General features: G+C 44.5%; 1 protein-coding gene across 1 annotated transcript in view; it reads right to left on the reverse strand.

Moving 5' to 3' along the window:
* The window catches only part of CILK1 (ciliogenesis associated kinase 1), a 36,534-nt gene that overhangs the window by 14,573 nt on the left and 460 nt on the right, over positions 1–21,501 (reverse strand). The window contains exons 2-7 of the mRNA XM_025890343.2: positions 18,061–18,115; positions 13,364–13,485; positions 12,276–12,355; positions 3,399–3,531; positions 2,607–2,778; positions 390–557 (exon numbers count right to left, since the gene is read on the reverse strand). Coding sequence (XP_025746128.1) covers positions 390–557; positions 2,607–2,778; positions 3,399–3,531; positions 12,276–12,355; positions 13,364–13,485; positions 18,061–18,115 — 730 coding nt within the window. The remainder of the gene's footprint in view (positions 1–389; positions 558–2,606; positions 2,779–3,398; positions 3,532–12,275; positions 12,356–13,363; positions 13,486–18,060; positions 18,116–21,501) is intronic.

The raw sequence follows: 21,501 nt of genomic DNA on the forward strand, positions 1-21,501 counted from the left end.
GGATTTCACAAGATATTTTCCAAATTCCCTTTTGACAGCCAGTATTGCCTTACAAGCAAACTGCTACGTAATCTTAACTTAGAGAATACCTTTGAAAACACTCTCCAAAGACAGGTAGATATATCTGCTTATTTTCATTTCCTCCTATGTGGTGATGGGAACCTGTATGCCAATTTTCAAAGCAACTGTATTGTTTAAACCTTTAACTATATACAGTAAATTTCAAACTATTTTATGTTTTTATATATAATATACCATTAGTGGCATTTCATACTATTTTTCACCCATAATACCGAATGAAATACTTCCTATGAAACTTACAGGAATTATTCAGAGTCAGATATGAACTTCATAAGAAATGCATCGAACAGAAGGAAATGGAAGAAAACCTGACTAGCTGTTGGCCGTTTCTTGGGATCCCACTGGAGCATGTCTCTCAGGAGCTGAATGGCTTCGCTGCTCGCATTTGGAATCAGGGTCTTTAAGTTATTGGGTACACACTGGGGCCAGCGGAAGTTCATCGCACTAGAGAGTTGGTAGCCTTCAGGCCAGTCGGTCTGAAAGAAGGAAGACACAGAAGACCTTGCTTAGCCGACTTATTGTGAGAGTTTCTATTCTGGCCCATGTACCCCTAACGGAAAAGCAATCATGTCATTACCGTGCTCATACTCACAGTGTGGCACCACATGCGATGAAACACAGAGGATGCTAATGGAGGAACTACAAAGAACATTAAGTCAGAGAAACAGTGGGAAACACACTGAATTTGCCACCAACTGGTTTTATAACCCTTTAAAAAAAAAAAGATTTATTTATTTATTTGACAAAGAGAGACACAGCGAGAGAGGGAACACAAGCAGGGGAAGCAGGAGAGGGAGAAGCAGGCTTCCCGCTGAGCAGGGAGCCCGATGCGGGGCTCGATCCCAGGACCCTGGGATCATGACCTGAGCCGAAGGCAGATGCTTAACTGACTGAGCCACCCAGGTGCTGGACAATATCCCTATCTTGATCATTCAAAATAACCATGTGGAGAAGTCCTGCAATAAAGAAAGCTGTTCCACTCAGTCTCAAGCTCTCCACTGTTCCATGCATCATTCCCACTAAATTCTGGAGGTAATACAGAAAAAGACAAGCAAATAATCTTTAAGGTCCCTTCTAGTTCCAACACTACTATTTTACAAAACACATTCTGGTATAATTGCTTTTATCTTTTTTTAAGGTCAAGTGGCATTATGTATCGCTAATGTCATTTATTCAGTTAGATGGCTACTGAGTGCTTACTATATGTTTAGTGTTGTTGGGTATCCGAAAATAATCCAGTATAAATCCTGCCCTTAAGGATGTTACTGTCCAAAAGGAGAAGATAAGACATTTATTTAAAAACACAATAATACAGAGGAAAAAAAGTGGTGAGGGTCACAAGAGAGGTACAGGTATCCAGAGGAGGGAAACATTCTAGCGAAAGACTCTGGAAATCTTGAAAAGCTGGCACTCATGATTTATTCAAATGATCTAAAATGTTTTTGAGGGTCTAGTTTGTACGAGCAATGGTGCTAGGACCTGGAAAATTAATACCAATAAACACAAGCCTATGGTCCAGGGCACAGAGATGTACAGGGATACAGATATTAGTAACGCAGAACATAGCTGAAATGGACAGGAGAGCAGAGCAGCAGAGAGGAGGTAAATTACTGAGGGGCCTTGGAAAAAGGGTGGACTTCGGTCACGTGGGATATTTACACAGGGACGCGGGGCGCCACCAGGGCCGAGCCAGCACGGTGCAGGGAGCACATGGGAGATTCGCGGCAAGAGTGAAGGCTGGGGTGTGGGGCCTCAATGGGTATTTTCAGCAGGGAGGGCCGTACCAGGGCTTCTGTTTGGCTGGGCGGGGGGGGTCTGGCTGCAGAGCGAAAGATAAGCTGGGGGCAGGACTTGAAGGCAGGCGGACTGGGAAGATGCCCCAGACACAGCGGGAGGCTCACCGCTGGCGGCAGTGGGGCTCCCGGGCCAGAGCTGTGCAGCCAAGTTCAACAGGATTTGTGGCCGGGGAAGGAGGGTACGGGAGAGAGAGGGTGACACTGAAACTCAGCCTCAAGGCTGGGGTGCTGGGATTCTGGTGAGAGCGCGGACAGGAACGGGGAACGGGGCAAGGAGGCTAGCTGGGGGTCAGCCAAACACAATCTGTGTCAGATGTTGGGTCCATGGTGATGGTGAGGGTGTCGGGAGGAAATATCACAGGTAGTCTAGGTGTGTGACTGCAGTTCCAAGGAGGGATTTCACTTAGGAGACTTCCGAATGGATGCAGAAGTCGTAGCCATGAGTATAGAGAAGTCCGGCAGGGGAGGTGAGGTGGCCGAGAGAAGAGCAGAGGGAGCTATAACACGTGTACTTAAGATTAAGAGCAGGAGGGCCAGAGGCAGCCCCGTCTGCGGAAGGGGCAGGGAAGGACCACTGAGGTCGAGAGAAAGACTGCAGGTCCAGCAGGTGATCCAAAGGGGCAAGGCTGCATGGGGTGCAGGAGAGGACGGGGCGGGGGGTGGGGGGGGCGGGTAGAGGGAGGGGAAGCTGCTGGCTTCAGCCCACACGCTTTTGTTCCGGATCATTACCTTTTTGGGTGTCCCCAGCAGCTGGCAAATTTTGAAGATGGTGTCAATTTCACTGGCCCCGGGGAAGAGTGGCCTGAGGGTGTACACTTCGGCCATGATGCAGCCCACCGCCCAGATGTCAATGGGGGAGCTGTAGTTGGTAGACCTCAGGAGCACTTCTGGAGCCCGGTACCTGGAGGGGCAGAGATGAACTGCCGGTTAGTGCTGCTACAGGCCAGAAGTTAAATGAAATACTATCATCAATTCTCTGGGAGAGACCTGTATTTCTAATTTCTATCTAGTTCCGTGTGATAGGTGGACTCAGGATGGCTTGGCACGCCATTATAAAGTAGTGCTTCTCTATTTCATGGTATTTTCTACTGAGCATTTCTCTGCAGGACTCTGCTGTACAGCATCGTTGAGAAACACAGAGTGAGAGTGAGGAAAGAGAGAACAGGAAAAAGAGAGAATATAAAACTTGTCTGCAGGCTACTTCTTGGTCATGGCCAACTGCTTAAATGCTTGGGGTCTGAAAGTTTCAGCATAGTCGTTAGCTGGTTTTTTTAGACAGGTCTTTGGAGAATCTTCTACACAACTCTTTTAGGAAACGGTCTTCAGTTAGGGCTGAAAATAAAATATTATTTATATCATGGAAAAGCATCACGGGCCTCCTTTTGAAAGGATTTACAGCCCAAGCTTTTAAACCTTTAGTGAAAAGTTAGTTATGTGTGACATTAATGTTATCCTCAGTATGATATATACGTATATTTTAAAAGAAGTGCAATTAAATAATTTTAAGGAAAGAGGATTTACCATCTGGTAGATACATAGTCAGTGTATGGGGGTCTTGATCGGATTTCTCGGGCCAACCCGAAGTCTGCAATTTTCACAAGTTCTGGGCCCATGCAGAGGAGGTTCTCAGGCTTTAAGTCCCGATGGAAGAAGCCTGTAGAGAGAGTGGAGAAGGAATTCCAGTGCAGATTTGCTTCTGCATTACTCTTTGCAGCTGTATTTCTCTTTTCATAAATATCTATAACTTGAAAAGTAGCCTGGAATGACACTGAAGGCTCTCTGCACAGGACTTCTTTCATTTCCCACTGATGAATTCAAAATGTAAAACAATTCAGAAACTGATCTTCGTAATTTTTTTCCAAGATAGAAAACAGCTTTTAAAATATCAAAACTCAGTTATGGGCTGAGATAACTTTGCGAAAAGAAACTGTCACCCAAGGGGGGATATATATGTATATATATATATCATGCCTACACTGCCCAAGGTAGCTAGAAAGAATCTGAGATTAAAACCATTTCAAAAGACAAAAGCCTTCTGAGTTGAGAGCCTTTATCACAAGAAAAACACAATTATAATTTTTGTTTAAGGAACAAGGGATTTAAGAATATGACCTACTCGTATCTGAGATTCTGGTTGTTGCACCAAATATTTTATATGTTAAATGCTTATTACTTTGCCTAATGAAGAAGAAGAGGTATACCTGCAGCATGCACTGTGGAAGGCAAAGACAACTCACCAAATGGGAAGTCTGTCTCAGCGACAGCAGAACCCTGGGGGTGTGTGCAGGATATTCAACATGCGAACTTTCCAGGTGCGCTCAGACACCCACTGATCAGTGATAAATGCCTCTGAAAACCTAAAACCTTCCACTTGTAGAGAGCATCACTGACATAGACATCATTCTGCATGACTCTAAATCTCAAAGGAACACCGAAATTGGAAATACAACTCTGTGAACACTGCTGATGGTGTTATTTGTTATGTGCTGTCTTTATCAATGTTGTGACAGTTGGATCCCAACCCGCACGTGATGGGGGGAATGAATAGCCATCACAGAAGAGCTACACTATTCCCTGACAATCTCTATGCTGAAGATGCTCAGATCTACCTCTCTGACACGCCTTTCCCACCCTTCTCTGGACCCACGTCTCCAATGGGGTAGCAGATGGATATCACCGTTTCCCATCAACCTGTCCCCAACCACTCTTCTCCTCTCCCAAATCATCTCTCCTTCCCAAACCTTTGATAAGATATCCTGGTTCCTTGTAGTTATATTGGATCCCTCCCAAACTGTCATGGAATTATGTTCTATTTCTCACCCAAATGTCTCCTATCTGATCCTTCCTGCCCCCTTTCACTCCTCCTTCCCAAACCTTTGCTCTCCTCGCCTATCCCTCCACTGCCCCTTGCTGTCAGGCCTTCCTCAATCAGCTTCTCTGGATTTCCATACTTCCCGATAACTTAAACACTGTCTTTCCCTTGTCACTGTCACACACACACATGCACACACGCACGCACACACACACACACAGAGCCTTCCATGGCTCCTTTAAAGTTATTTAAAAGCTCGAACTCCTTTCAGTCTACCTAAAGGGATAGACTTATTTTCTAATATCACCAGGATATATAAAGTATGTTCCAGTCAGCTAAAATTCCTCATTTCCTACAGGTTCATTGTATCTATTCCCACTGACAATGTTGCACCCTTTTTCCTTTTTATCTACGTCAATCCCAATTTTTGTCATCCTTCAGGACCTACGTTGAGTTTCCCCTCCTCCAGGAAGCCATTTTAATCATGCTAGCCTTCTCCCCTCATTCACCCTATCAGTAAATGTTCATTGAGGGCCCACTCCAGGCCAGGCACTGGGCGAGGCTCTGTGGATTCAGAAGCAACCCAAATGGACAGTTCTTTCCCTGGTAGACATGATAGGCTCTTCCCTCTGAACTTGAGCAGAACTCTGCCATTTTCAGGTATATTGACAATCTCTCTATGATTAGATGGAGCACTTTAAGGGTAGAAGCCACAATTCTACTTTTTCCGAATGCCTAGCACCATGGCAGGAGCATGGTGGTCTCATAACATAGTCTTATTGACTGAACAAAGGACTTGAGTAGGTTTGTAGGGAACATGAAAGAGCTCAATGCTGACAAATTTACTTTGGCCAAGTAGGCAGGGGCAACAGAGAAAAGACCAGGAGGCAGGAAGGCTCACTAGACAGCAACTGAGAAGTGAGAAGAGCAGTGACCCTGAAGTAGTGGGGGAGACACTGAGGGCTCAGGGCAGGAAGTCCTCAGCACGGGGGGAGTTCCAGCAGGACTAAATCCCCTAATCCCTCTCTGCTCTAGAGGAAGGGGCAGGTGACTGTGATGTGGCTATACCTGAACATGCAGTGGATGTCACGTATCATGGAAAGCAACAGTATTTTAAAAGAAAAGACACTCCCCTCTGTTCATCGCCAGAGCTTGGTATTAGGTCACACTCCAAATGGATAGTTTCATGGCATAATGATGGGTCTGCAGGCGAATGGCTGGCTAAGATGCACAAAATAAATATAATTACAGAGCACATAGAAGGGGCCAAAGGCGCAGTTGGTTGGGTGTCTGACTCTTGGTTTCGGCTCAGGTTGGGATCTCAAGGTTGTGAGATCGAGGCCTGTGATGGGCTCTGTGCTGAGTGTGGAGTCTGCTTAAGACTCTCCCTCTCCCCCTGCCCCTCCCACTCATGCTCTCTTTAAGATAAATAAATACATTTTTAAAAAAATAAAAATTAAAAAATTAAAAAAAAAGAAGGGGCTGAAGGTACAGAAGGGATCATACATATTCAAGAGGGCCCCAAGTGAGAAGAGGAAGTACTTCCTTCCCGCCAAAGGCTGCTTCTATTTTCCATAATCCAAGGCATTGAGAAGATCAAAGGAGTCCTGCCTGGATTAGACCAGAGATGGGTACAGAGAGTTTGCTATTGGTACATCATATGAATGTGTGTGTGTGCATATGCCTGTGTATCTCGTTTGTATGGAAATGTATATGGAAAGAAAAAAATATATATATGTCTACATTCCACTGCTTCATTCTTTAGTCTGCCATCATACCAATATATACCCTATGGCCTTCTTCTCACCACTTCCTTAAGTATCCTAACCAAATTAATGATAAATTAAACCTAAATTATAGTAAGAACCAAATTTGAGGCTATCAGCAAATTCAAATGGTAATTCAATATTAGACAAGGATGGCCTTTAAAATAAAAGGATTTTCTGGGGCGCCTGGGTGGCTCAGTCCTTAAGTGTCTGCCTTCGGCTCAGGTCATGATCCTAGGGTCCTGGGATTGAGTCCCACCTTGGGCTCCTTGCTCAGCAGGGAGCCTGCTTCTCCCTCTGCCTGCTGCTTCCCCTGCTTGTGCTCTCTCTCTCTCTCTCAAATAAATAAAATCTTTTAAAAAAATAAAATAGAAGAATTTTCTGATGTGGACAAGTTTGGATGGCTTATTATCAGACGAATTAAATAAAGATGATCAATGCACACCAGAGTGGGTGGTTTCTAAGACTCAATATAACTGAGTCATCATGTTTGGACCCTCCGTTCTTCAGAGCACCCTCCAGCTCCCAGAAGACCTGGTTGTACGCTCCCATCTTGTAATTGGCTTAAGAATGTGCAAAGACAGAAGCAGTTACCAGAGAGTGATCTTTTGTCAGTGCATGCAGGAAAACTCCTGTGGCCCTGAAAAGCTATGAGTTGTGGGACCATGGGCTCTCTTCCGAAAAACTCAGAACATTAAAAACACACCAGTGAAAAAAAGAAATGGCAAACATCATTTTCCAACTGAACAGATGGGAAAAGTGAGTCATTGGTTGGTGATGGTGGGGGGTGGTTAATTATTCACAATCCTACCAGAAATGTGCTAGAGCCATTGTACTTTTGGGCTTGACTCTGTCGCTCTCAATCCATATAGTTCAATCTTGATTTGTGGTTCTAGTCCTCTCAAGCACACATTGACGCTGTTTCTCCTCTTAGACACCTTTTCTCCTCTACTTGGGCTAAATTATTATTTCCAAACTCATGTGGCCTTTCCCTTATCGTCAGTCATTTGTCTTCCAGCGTCCAAGCCATGGCGAGTTCCCTCTGCCACCATCTATAACACCCACCTCAACGAACTTGCACCTTATCCTTGCTCAGTTCATCCCATCACACTGACTCATACTATGATACAAGCATCACGCTTACACCCCGGACTTTGCACCTTGCTTCCACCATAGGTTATGCTCCCGTGAGCACTGACCACCTCCTCACATTAGTCAAGCTCCATCCTTTCCCTCGCTGCTAGCTCCTCTTTGATCCTACCAGAACAGATGCACTCATAAAATGAGGAGAATGAGGATTCTGGTCCCCCATGTGTCTGTGTAAGCAGCTTCCCATTCTCTAGATCGTATTTCGGGCCCAAAACAATCAGGAACAATGGCTAGGAAGAAACCTAATTGTGAACAGACCCTTACAGATGACTAACGAAAACTGTATTTGTCAGGTGACATATGCCGTTTGTTACACTGTATTTGAGTGTAAGCCTTTATAACTAGGAAGCGTTCATGAGTATGTCTGTAGAAGATCTAGCCCTCTATTCTTTTCATGACCACATTAGCTACTATTAGTCTTACACCCATGAGTTCTATCCCTTGGTAATTAAAACCATAAGGCCCTCACATTGTGTACATGTAGTTTTCACCTCTATTTTAACAAAAGTATTATACTCTCCATATGAGAGGCAACGCAGCATAGTGGGCAAGTGTGCAGACTTCACAGTGTGGCCCAATTTCAAATCTCAATTTTGTTCCCCGTCTGGAAAGTCACTTAACCTCTTTGTGCCCCACTTCCCTAACCTGGAAAATGGGAAGAAAACCTTGAGGGCTTGTTTTGCAGGATGCAATGTGTTAATTTTGTAAAGGTTTTAGAGCCATGCCTGGCCCCTCACGAGACCTTGTCATTAGTAGTAGTATGAATCCTCTTATCCTCCCAATAAGGGGGCAGGCATACACAGCTCCATTTTTTCCCTGTAAGAATTAAGGCTTATGAAGCTAGTCATGCACTTCACCTGTGAGGAGGTGGTACTAAGCTCTGATCCAGTTCTTAGCTAGGTACGTGTTCTGCTGCTGTGTGCACTGGAGCTTGTAACAGTGAGCCCACTTCTTCCTCTGGGCTTCTGATTCACGACGGGAACCTATACAGATGGGTCATTCAGACATCACGCAACAGCAAAGTGCTATCAAGATGAGAATCTTTCTGTTCAAACTGTTTGGCTTCCAGAAGACAGGAACAGACCTTCAATTAAATTTCAGGGTACCCCATGCAAGTCAAATAACAGAGGGATTTTCTCTTTCATCCTGGCAGAAACTGTGCGGTGCTTACTTTTCATTAATAACCCTTGGGCAAGGAAAACATCAAGCCGCAAAGAAGGCTTTCTCCCCTCTGCCACATTCTGTTAATGATGAACCGGATATGAATATATGGAAATAACCAGGGAATACCGGAACACGAGGAATTTATGTAGCACACCTTCCTGCTATGGAAGTTGTTAGTTCCACAGATATTACTGAATTTAAACCTGCAGTGTTTTTATGATCAAGAAGAACAGGACAGCAATGCATAGAAAGGCCAAGGGCTGACTCAAGGTCATGCACTGCAAGACAGTGGTGAAACACAGAAGCAGAGAACCACTTCTTGGGGCAAAACACTGTCCTCCAAGCCACCTAAGGCATTTCTGATTGGGTAACGGTGAGTAAGTATGAGCTGGACATTTCTAAGGGCAGGTCAAGGATGGAACATGGTTTGCATTAATTATTTAATTCCAGCAAAGTACATAAGCTTTGGCATTGCTCAATCAGCACCAAGTGGAGTCAGGTTTTCATTCCCTGCGGGGAGAAAAGTACTCAGTGACATGAACTATGACCATAGCAACTACCTGCAGTGCTATTCTCCCCTCTCGAAGGAGTCTACTCCCTGGGGGCAGAATGCACCTTCTCACAGTGAGAACAAGCTAACAAAACAAATCTGTGAAGTGCTTGAGATGATTTTTTTTTTTCTATTACCCGAGGAAAGGGATAGTATGGAGTTGCATGTGCACTTCAACAAAGGCAAGTCGATTACCATATAAAAACCAACTGTTACAAAGGTTCCAAAAATCACTTACCAATGAAAATGAGATGGGGCCTGTAAAATTAATATCCCTCCCACCTACAATTATTACCACTATTTGGTTCACCTCTCATTCTCTGGTTCTCTTTGAGAAAACACAGGTTTTTCTAGTAAAGCATGGCAAATAGGCACAGACCCCTGAGCTAATCTCCACCCTACTTTGCTGCAGTGGGGGCTTTGGCAGGTCTTTCAACCTCTCTGAACGTCAGTTTCTTCTTCTTTGGAAGGGACAGATACCATCTGTCCTTGCTCACTGAGAAAGTGGCAAGGAAATAAGTCGGGTGACAGATGAAATGTTATGAAGCTTAAACTAGAACTGGGCACCTTAAACAGCCGGGGAAAAGCGTCCAAAGAATCTTTGGTAATAGCAACGGCACTGGGGTTGTAAAAACAGAGGTGGTCTGACTTACTCCATGACCTGAGCCTTCCCTTGCACCGCCTTCTCTTGCATCCGAGTGTCCAAGGTGTGTGAGGGAAACTGACAGTGCAGAGTTTCCAAGAGCTGTGGTATCACAACAGTATCTGGATGCTACATTACTGGATACAAATATGCACTGTGTGTGTGCACATGCATGTGCATTTGTGGGTGTGGGTGTGTGCAGGTGTTGGGGGGAGCAGTGTACATGCAGGTATGTGGGCTTGTGTATGTGTAGATGCATATGCACATGCATGAGGCGCATATGTGAGTGTGTGTGTTCATTTGATGGGATTAGGTAGAGACCCAGGTAAAAAGACTACAAGTCCATTCTGGCAACAGATACCTGAGTCTCATGAAATGCAACCAAAGGAAAAGAAGAGAAAGCCAATGAATATTCACTTTCTTTCAGGTCCACTACTCAGTTTCCAGACCTGAGCAAACAGCCTGAGTAACTGAGACATTATGTGACTGTCCCTGTGTGAAAACATTCTGGTCGATCTTTCTCTTTTGAGAATCTCTTTGATTTCTCATCACTTCCTTTTGCTAGGCTCTTAAATCTAGTAAGTTACCCTTCTCCCCCTTTCTGTCCCTAAGACACCATACCAGTTTTTCATGTTTGCAAATTCCATCCCTTGTGAATCCTGGTGACTGAAGGCTCTATCGATGCCAACAGAATTGGGCTGGCATTTTACTGAAAACTTTTTACTGGAGTTGGTTCACAAATGGACTCAGTCTTGCATATTACCCACTTATTATTCAGCATGTGCCTGATGCTGACATGGATTTGCACAGATAGCCTCTGTCTATCTGTGCTTCACTTAGCCTCTAACCGAGGGGCTACCCAGAGGTTAAAGAGCAGACTGGGAAAGATCCCAGGATGAACCATGCCACTGGCTGAGGCACGGTGTCTTTTCTACACACTCGTGCCACTGGCTGAGGCACGGTGTCTTTTCTACACACTGCCAATTTGTGTCAACTCTGCGCTGACCGTATTATCAAAGGGCTTCCGCCCAGGTTCCTTACTGGGTAATGAAACTTATCTGTTGGTGCAATATTTGCAACGGCAACAACACCTTCAGGCTGGGGGTGAATGGCTTTCTGCCTATGCAAGATCAACTGCTTGGTCCATCTGTCTTTAAAGTTAAAGTGACTTCAAATGACCCCCTACGGGACTCCTGGCTCCGCTGGTGGACATGTCCATCCCATGGCTCTAGGTTCACAAGAAGGTGGGTCTGCGTCTAGTTAGCAGCAGAGACTTCGTAACGTCCCAGGTGTTTGCTGGAAAATATAGCCTCAGGGTCATTGCTACTCAACACCTTTCAAAAGCTCAGCTAAGGACAACAGTATTGGAGGATTTCCCGAAGGGTATGTGGCCATCCATTCCTCTAGATATTCTAAATCTCTCCTTGGACTACTGAGACCATCCCTACGGTGAATCATGCTGGGCCCCAGTAGGACTGTTTTCTCTGATCAAGTGATATAACTGGCCTAGAATGAGGGATATGACATGAAACTGCCCTATGCAACCTGTTACTGCTTACCGTGAAGTCATGTTACATACTGTCCCCTCTAGAAGGATCCATAAGAGAAATCTCTTTGGTCTTAGTTCCAAGAATAGTTCTGCTTCTCTTGGGCAACTGGACTGTTTTTATTGGGGTGGGGGAACTATGTTGGATGCAGTTGGTCATGTTTCACATTTTGCATCGTGAGAAGCAAGTTCAGAATAAAATCTGTAGCCTATTTCTTTTACTTAAGTAGGACTTGCGGACATGCCTTTTGCAGATTAACTTCCCCCTCTAGCTATATCCATACCATGTTTTGTTTTTGTCTTTTTCTTTCTTTGTTAATTTTTAATTGATTTGATTTTCCTGTGTTGGATAAATTTTGTTAGGCCCTTTTTGGATGCTTTTGGACTGAAATATAATACATCAGGAAAATGAGAAGCCACAGTGAAGCAGTAATAGTAGATTAAACATAATACATGAAATGTCTCTGAATTCTAATCTTAGGCATCTTATTAATACACCAGGTAATGGGCAGGGATAACTTTTAGACCTATAACAAACGAGCTTAATGTTAAAGCCTAAAGAATAAGAACACGTGGACATGATAAATAATGAGAAAAATTCAGAAATCAAGTGACAAAAGAGAACATATCCCATACCCCACTGTCAGCCTCCCAACCTGTCAACCTCTTCTGGGAGACAGTCACCAAAGACCCTGATGCTTCCTGTACCTTCTACCTGATGACAACATTTCACTGCTGTTAAAAAGCACAAGACTCCAAATCACCTACCGTGTTTGTGAATAAATGCAAGTCCTTGTAATATCTGGTACATTATATTCCTTATAGCAGATTCAGGAAACAACTTATTTCTGGATGGGACAAAGGAGGACAAAGGTTATAAATCTAGATTTACATATGAAAACAAATAACTCTATGTTCCTGTTCTTTTGGTTATACAGTAAGAATGTAAGAAAACATTTGCTCACACACTAATGTGACCAGATCCTTTGATAATAAAGACCAAAGAAAAACAACCATTTGTCCGTACAAGACAACTACCTTGTAAACACTGGTGTATTGGTATAATGGCAACTGGTATGTTCAGTTATGTTACAAAGAAGACAAGATTAAACATTTTATAGTAACCGCCCCCCCAAACCCTCCAATCTATCCTATAAAAATCTTCTCTCTCCATAACATAAAACTTAAAAAAATTGTAATGGGGAAAATCTGAGGTCTTCCAGATGAAGTCCTTATGAAATGTAGTGGATAGCAGGGGATAGTGCTGTATTCCTCCCCGGAAGGGCAAACCATACAGCTTCTCTGTTGTTAGCGACAACGAAGACCCTATTTGTAGACTGAATTCACTCAGAGAGAAGCTGGGAGTGAAGCGCTCACTTGCCACTGAGAAAATATGCCCTAGAACTTCCACGTGCTTCACTTTCAAAGTTCAAAAGTGCCACAGCAGGTGAGTTTGTTATTAGTTTCCTCTTCCCAGCACACAAGCCCCTGAGCACTGTACAAGAAAGCAAGGGCAAGAAACCTCCAAGTTCTCCATGGAGGTCTCAGAAAGAACGAAACCATGACACCTTGACCTATAATTGCTCTGCCCATCTGTCCTTGTGGGAATGGAGAGCTGCAGAGTATCTGTTCAATCTCTGAGCTTCTCTGGGTGAATAACCCATTGAAACAGGAAAACGGCCGCACCGAATGTGGCTTCTATGAAGGCCTCACGAGGCCTCCAGAGTAGGAATGTGGCCTGGGACCCTCATCTACAGGGAAGCCTAAGCAGCGTTAACTGCGATAGACAAAAGCAAAAAAGAAAACACATCCTCTTTGCGATATTTACTTCTAAGATCACGATGATGAAACTGTACCTTTCTTTAATGAGCTGGTAAAGATTTTCCTTCATGTACTCGAAGATAAAATAAAGATGATCATTTTCCCTGATAACTTCTTTTAATTTTACCACATTGGCATGGTTGAGCTTCTTTAAAGACTGAAAGGCAAGGGGGAGAAACAGAAAAAAATGAGAGAAAATCTGTTGTTGGAAAAGAAAAGCAACCGCACATATACTTCGGAAGAAACATCTAATTCTAGAACCACAGAAGTGCCACAATCCCTATTATACTGACAATACATGGTATTTCACTGAAGTCAATAATCACTTGAATGTAGAAAAACCATTTCGATTAGCTGACTAGCAAGTAAGTACTTGACCATTACGGGTATTTCTGGCTGCTGGCTGCACCAGCCAATGGGCCAGGGCTATTTTAGGTGCACTCCTTCCAGATGATGGGATTCATGCCATGAAAACGGCCAGAGGGAACCAATGGGGAGCTGAAGCTTTGATTATTCTAGTATTGGAAAAGGTAGCTGCTCTGGGCCGAGATGACCAGCTAACAGTCTGTAGACCCTGTGAACAGGAAGTTGTTCACATAGACAGAGGCTGATAGCCTGAGGCTCTCAACTTCCGTCGGACTCATGTGTGTCCATGAGGCACACACCAGTCCTTACGATGGGAGTTTTATTTATTTTTTTTAATAGTTTATTTAATTCAAGTTAGTTAACATATGGTGTAGCACTGGGTTTCAGGAGAGGTATTTAGTGATTCATCACTCACATACAACACCCAGTGCTCCACCCAACAAGTGCCCTCTTTAATCCCCATCCCGCCCCAGACCCCCCACTGATGTGAGTTTCATTTATTTATTTTTTAAAGATTTTATTTATTTATTTTACAGGGAGAGACACAGCAAGAGAGGGAACACAAGCAGGGGAGTGGGAGAGGGAGAAGCAGGCTCCCCACCGAGCAGGGAGCCCGATGCGGGGCTCGATCCCAGGACCCTGGGATCATGACCTCAGCCAAAGGCAGACACCCAACGACTGAGCCACCCAGGCGCCCCTGATGTGAGTTTTAAAGGAGAAAGGATGAAGAGGAGAAATCTCACTGCAAAGCCCTCCTGCCCACCCCCCAACCCAAGGTGAGATGGGAGAAAGAGCTCTGCTTCCAAGAACAGCAAAGGCAAAAAAGTCAGGCGGGTGATGAGAAACAAGAGAGTGGCTCAGAAAATGGGGCGTGACCTGATTCCTCATCCTTGCGCACGTGCAGTTTTCCTGTTCCTGCCACAACCTCATGAGCAGAGCCACGTGTCAACTTTTTTCTGTTTGCATCATTAGTTTTGTTCATGGTGAGCGAGTACACTTTTGTATTCATAAGCAGCGATCCTGTTCATATGCGACAGCCAGAGAAACTGTGGCTTTGCTCACCAGATGGTCAGAATTTGATTAACAGTCTCCTGCAAGGGAGCCTCAAAGGGCCACCGGCCAGTGGGATGAGCCCTTTAATTCCAAAAGCCTTTTCCTCACAGAGAAGTGACTCTGATAATAATACATTGTCAAGCCCTCCTTATCTTTGAATTTCCTTAAAAAGAACACTCCTTTTACAAAATAAACACGGTGGCGGAAGACAAAAAGGTGAACACGAATATCCAAATCTAGGACACCCAGTAATAATGCCTCCACGGAATCAGAGCTTGGGAATGCTGTAATATGATCGAGTTACTTCAAGCGGCTGGGAAGAGGGAGGAAATATGGCCAGTGAACGAGAACAAAATAAAACTCTTCTGGAGCCTCTTTCCTGAAAGAAAAACTCCTGCCAAGGAGCCTCTCTAGCAGGAAATCCTCAACCGAAGGCTGGATCCTTCTAGAATGACCCAACCAGGCTGATTAGTTGTTTTAGTGAGGTTGGTTTCCAGGTTCTCCACGAGTAACAAACACAAACATTGCTTAACTCGTAAGTTTTCACCTCTGCAGCCTTCTTTTCTATTCCCTTAAAATGCATCACAGCAATGGCTGACATGTCCAGTGGATGAGCTGCAGGATGAACGCAGCAAATTCAGTCAGAGGAAAATGAAGTAGGTTTTTTAAGCTTTTCAAGAGGAGCATCCTAGGCAAGGAACAGGGTACCTTCCATGCTTGGCCTGACATTTGTTTTGAGCATGAATTACTGGTTCAAGTCTAAGGGCTCATAGTTCTTGTTCCTGAGTGAGCCTCACGGACAAGTAAAGTCTGTATTAGTTTAATATAAAAGGGATGAATTTTGTGTGGGAGATTTCATAACTCATTTTACAGAGAGAAGTCATCTTATTTAGGCTCAGGAAAGGTTTACAAGGAGAGGAAGACGCAGGACACTTAGAGCCAAGAAGCACAAATAGAAAATTAAAACCAGGTCAGCGGTCCAAATGGAGACTATTTATCCCCATTTGGATGAAGGTTCTTAATAATTTAACAAAACTACAACGTACTGCTCCTCGAGGGTACCCAGGGGCATGAGACACAGTCCTTTATTTGCCTATAAGAGGCAAATAGCCTAATTAAGAAGAGAGGGCACGAATACAAAATCCACAGAACAGAATGAGGGAGATTTTATTAGGGTCAAGAGAATGACAGAGACAAGGAACCTTAGAAATGTTTCAAGAAGGAGTAATCAGCAAACCCCAATGGTCAATGAGTGTATCATCCACAATGCGACTTGAAGGAAGAATAGCATCTAGACAAGTCAGTGGGAGGGAAAGGGTGTGTCAGGAGAGAAGCCCTTCTTAGGTATGGGTGTGGGAGTGGAATGGTGTGGTCTATGCCTGAGGGATGAGAACTGCCCCAGTCTGGTTCTGAAGGAAGCTCATTCAGAAGACTCTGACAGGGGAAGTGGGTAGGGGAATACACTGGTTGGATGCCAGGTGCATATGCCATTGAAGCCTGACAAACATGAGTCTGAAACCAAGCTTTGTGGCTTAGAGTTGCATTTACCTTGAGCAAGTGACTGAGTCTCTGGGCCGCAGCTGTTCTCAGCAGCAAACCCAGGGTACCAGCACTTTCCTCATGAGGTAGTTGTGAGGATGAAATAAGACAATGCAGATGCTGTCTGGCTTATAGTAGCATCTCAGGAAACGGTAGGTAGTGTGTGAATGGCTGAATGTCCCTGAGATCATTCTGGGGACAGCACATGGGGTGGATATGATGTGGAGGAAGTGAGGTCACACAGACCACCTGCAGTGAGCTGCAGTTTCTGGGTGAATGGGTAAATGATCCTTAACAGAAGAGGGAGAAAATAGGAGCACTGGGGGAGGCAGACATTCCAGAAAATTCAGGCGCTGATATCCATGAAGCAGTTGGATATGTGGGCCTGAAGCAGGCATCAGCAAACTTTTCTTAAAGGGACAGAGAATAAATATTTTAGGCTTTCTAGGTCATATGGTCCCTGCCCCAACTACTCAACTTTGCCATCAAAGTGTGAAATCCGCCAATAGAAAATATGTAATCAAGTGGGTGAGTGTTCCAACAAAATTGCATTTAAACAGAACATGGCCATTCATCAACCCCTGGTCTAGTGCTTACAAAGGATAAAAGATTTGATGAGACCACTGAAGTGAGGGAAGTAAATGAAATTACTCGGGAGGAGATTCAGAGCAAAGGAGAAAATGGCTAAGGATGGAATGTGAGAAATCATCGCTATTTAAAGGGTGAACGACAGAGCACTTGAAGAAAGGCAAGAAAGAGGTAGGACAGTGAGGCCAAAGCAGAGTCACACAGCCCTGGGAGAGGACAGTACCCAACACCGCAGGCAAGAAAATGCCTGAGAAAACGAACTGGAGGGGCGCCTGGGTGACTCAATCGGTTAAGTGTCTGCCTTCGGCTCAGGTCATGATCCCAGGGTCCTGGGATCGAACCCCATGTCAGGCTCCCTGCTCAGCTGATCAGGGAGGATGGAGGGTACATATATTTATTTAGAGACGGAAGAGAAGGAGCCAGTGGAAAGGAAGAGCTTAAAGAAATGGGAAGGTTCACAAGAGCCAAAAGGTGGGAGCAGCCCAAGTGTCCGTCAATGGGTGAATGGATCAACAAAATGTGGCATCTACCTAAAACCGAATAGGATTTCGCCTTAAAAAGAAGGAAACTCTGACACAGGCTATGACATGAACCTTGAAGACACGATGCCAAGTGAAATAAGCCAGGCACAAAAAAGAAATACTGCATGATTCCAGGTATCTGAGGCACCTGGAGTAGTCAAATTCATAGACAGAAATTACAAGGGTGTGTGCCAAGGGCTGGGGGCAGAGGGGTCACGGGGGTTGCTGTTTAACGGGTTCAGAGTTTCAAGTGTGCAAGATGAAGAGAGTTCTGGAGGTGGATGGAGGTGCTGACCATACAACAATACCACTTAATACCACTGAACGGTGCTCTTACAAATTCGTAATATGATAAATTTCATGTATGTATATTTCATCACACTTGGAAAGGGAAAGGACATTAGTGGGAAACGTGTGAGATCGAAATAAATCTGTGGTTTAGTTAATAGTACTATACCAAAGTTTAAAAAAGTATATTTACTAATATAATAGCAATCTTCTACTTTGAGCTATTAGCTGTATAATGTTGTCATTTGCCCCCTTTTGTTAGCATCAGTGGAACAATTCAAACAGAATGACTAACTCTATCAACCATAAATCTAAGCAAGTATAAAGCTATTTTAATCAACCATACATAAATTTTTCCCTGGTGTATTAATAAATACCTTAACCTCCCGAAGGTTCATGCATTCCTCCCAGGAATAAAACTTTCTTTTCATTCTAAAAGAGAACAAAGAAACAAATAGCATGCTTATTCCCAGTAACAGGCTAAACTTTCTTGTTTAAAAATGTTTTCAATCTAAGCAGGGGGGGAGGTGGAAAACAAAAAACCCAAAACACTAAAAAACCCCAAAACCCCAAACCCAAAACAAACAAAAAATATGTTTTCATTCTGAATCTAATGAGTAGTGCTTAAAGCTGGTTTCAATTTCTACCAAATATTATACTATCCAAAACATTCATTTTAAAATCTGGCAGGGCGATCAATCCTACATCACAAAATTTCCCAGCAGAGACGGAGCAAGGCAGTGCAAGGAGACCTCTCCAGCTGTCTTGCTCCATCACTAATTGGCTAACCTTGTCCTGGAGGCTAATCCTTCAGGCTTATTTGATATAGACTAGAGCCCTCCAACAGAATTTTCTGTATTAATGGGAATGCTCTGTGCTGTCCAGAATGGTAGCCATGAGACTATAAAAATCTGGGCAGTGAATACTTGGAATATGGCTAGCATAACATAGGAACTCAATTTTTAAGAAAATTCACATTTAAATGCCCTATGGTTACTTGCCACCCTGTTGGACAACACAGTTCTAGACCCTCTGGTGCAGAGGTTGGCAAACTATGGCCCACGGGCCAACTCTACCCCACCATCTCTTTCTGTGCAGCCCATAACTAAGAATGATGTTTGTATTTTTACATAGTTGGGGAAAACACATCAAAAGAAGCGTGAGATCTCATGACGTGTAATAATTTTATGAAACTCAAATTTCAGTTTCTGTAAAAAGTTTTATTGGAATACAACCACACTCATTCATTTATACCTGGCCTATAGCTGCTTTTACACAATCGCAGAACTGTGTTGGGGCAGGACCATGTGGCCTGCAAAGCCTGAAATATTTACTGTGTGGCTCTGTACAGAAGAAGTTTGCCAACCCTGGCCTACAGCCTGAGGGGAGAGAAAGACAACCCTATGGGCTAACCAGAGACCCAAGTTTCAAGGTTCTATCTTGCATCGCACCGCAATCACATGGTCTCATTAGACTCTTCCAGTGGCCCCGGGTAATAGATGGGACAAGGGAGGAAATGAAGACACAGAGAAGTCACGTGATTTCCCCCAAGGTCTCCCTGCTAGCCAATAAGAGGCCAACTTCCATCTCTCCACCTCACTCTCACACTCTGTCGTCAATGTCACACTGTCTGCTGGTGGAGTTCATGCCCCACATATTCTTTAGCCCCTCCTGTGTGTGGCAGGGGCTTTGTCAGGCACTAGGGATACAACGGTGAGAGGGGCATCCTTCGTGGACCTGACATCGCAGCAGGAAGGCAGGCAATTCATCATCACTTTCTGTGCTGAGTGCTGGAAAGGAAAGGCACAGGACACGGTGAGAGCAGACCCCAAAGTGACCTAATTTAGTCTGGGGTATCAGGAAGCACTTCTGGAATGAGGTGATAGTTCAATTAGGACCTGAAAGATCAGTAGAATTTAGCCCCTGGAGGTAGGAGGCAGGGAATATCAATGTGAAGACTAGGGGCAGAAAGGGATTTGGTGAGTTCAAGAAGCTGAAAGTCCAGGGTAGCGGGAATGACGTCGGTAGGGGGGTAGTGACAGGAGATCAGACTGAAGAAAACAGGGAGTGGCCAAGTGATGCAGCAAGTTGTAGGTCACATTAAAAATTGGAGGCTTGATCCTAAAATTGATAGGACGATACTGCAAAATGCTATAGTTTGGGTTCCTCTGAAAGCAGAGCCTGAGGCAAGGACTCAGGTGCAGGTAGTTTATTTGGGAGGTGATTCCAGGAAGCCAGGGCAAGGAGCAGGGAAAATGGGAAGAGAGACATGGGAAACCCATTAAAGTGTATGTTACTGAGCTGATACCCAGGTGTGCAACTGGGGCTCAGTCCTGCTGGAGGCCTTCTATTGGCCCGTGTGGAGAGTGCCCTGGTTGAGCGTCTCCCATGTGCTTTTTGGGGGGCGGGGTGCTGGTAGTGGGCATAGAACTATACACCACAGCACACTGAAGTCAGGCGGGACAAGGTGATGAGAGGGCAGCAGGGACACAGTGTTTGGTGCAAATGACTTTAGACAATTAGATTCATGTGTTTAAAGTAATCCCTTCATACTGGAATGGAGAGGGGTAGAATGGAAGCCAGGAACCCTACAGAGGAGATTATTCTCATGGTAGAGGTGGTAAATGATAATGGGTTGAATGGGAGGTTAGCAGGGAGAATACAGAGAAGTAGGTGGATCAGACAAATATATAGTAGTTGGAATCTACGGGTCCAGGTGGCCAATGCTGGGCATACAGAGGGAGGTCAGGAGGATGTGCAGGTTTTGAAGGATGGTAGTGTCATTCATAAGATAGGGAACACTGAAGGAAAAACAGGTTTGGGGCAAGAGAGGGAAATGTTGGATAAAAGCTCAGTTTGGGATATAGTGAGTCTGAAGTGTCTACAGGGCAACCAAATGGAGATGTTGAGAAAGTGACTGGATATAGATGGGTATAGAAGGGAGGCCCTAAATTGGTCCCTGAAAACTCCCGCCTCCTGATGTTCAGAGCCTGGGATAACACCTCTCCTTCAATGACTTGCTTCTAACCAATGGAATACAGCAATGTGAGAGGAGGTCTCTTCTGGGATTAGTTTACAAAAGCAAAAAGATGTGACTTCCACCTTGGTAGAAGCCTCTCTCATGGCCTTCATGGTCCCCACATCTTGAAGCAAGGTGCCATGTTGTGAGCTGCTCTTTGGAGAGGCCCACATGGCAAAGGACTGAGAACAGCTTCTAGCCAACAGCCAGGAGGGACCTGAGGCCCTCAGTGCAACCACGAGGGAGGTATGGAATGCTGCCCGCAATCACGTGAGTGAGCCTGGAAGTGGATCCTTTCCCAGTCCAGCCTTGAGCGAAGACCCCAGCACTGGCCAACACCTTGACTGCAGCCTCATGAGAGACCCTAAAGTAAAGAACTCACTTAAACCACGCCCAGACTCCTGACTCACAGAGATGATAAATGTGTGTAGTTTTAAACCACGAATTCTTGGGGTAAATGGTTATGCGGTAACGGATAACTAATATAGTGGACTCAGACTGCAAAGGGCAAGTGGAGTGGGGAGATGAAGACAGTGGTCCCCAGACCACCACATGTGTAAATGATCCAAATTAAGTCACTTAACTTCTCAGAGTTTCAGTTTCCTTTCCAATTAAATGTTTCTAAACCTGCTTGTTACTATGTCACAATAGGATAAGACACCTTGAAAACGTACTAGTGCAATAAACAAATCTAAAGTAGGAATGTGTTTAAGACCTCTGCCATGGGGCGCCTGGGTGGCTCAGTCGTTAAGCATCTGCCTTCGGCTCGGGTCATGATCCCAGGGTCCTGGGATCGAGT

The sequence above is a fragment of the Callorhinus ursinus genome, unplaced genomic scaffold (assembly GCF_003265705.2).
Source record: "Callorhinus ursinus isolate GAN/ISIS: 27379988/994484 unplaced genomic scaffold, GSC_fseal_2.0 scaffold22, whole genome shotgun sequence".
Taxonomy (NCBI): Eukaryota; Metazoa; Chordata; class Mammalia; order Carnivora; family Otariidae; genus Callorhinus; species Callorhinus ursinus.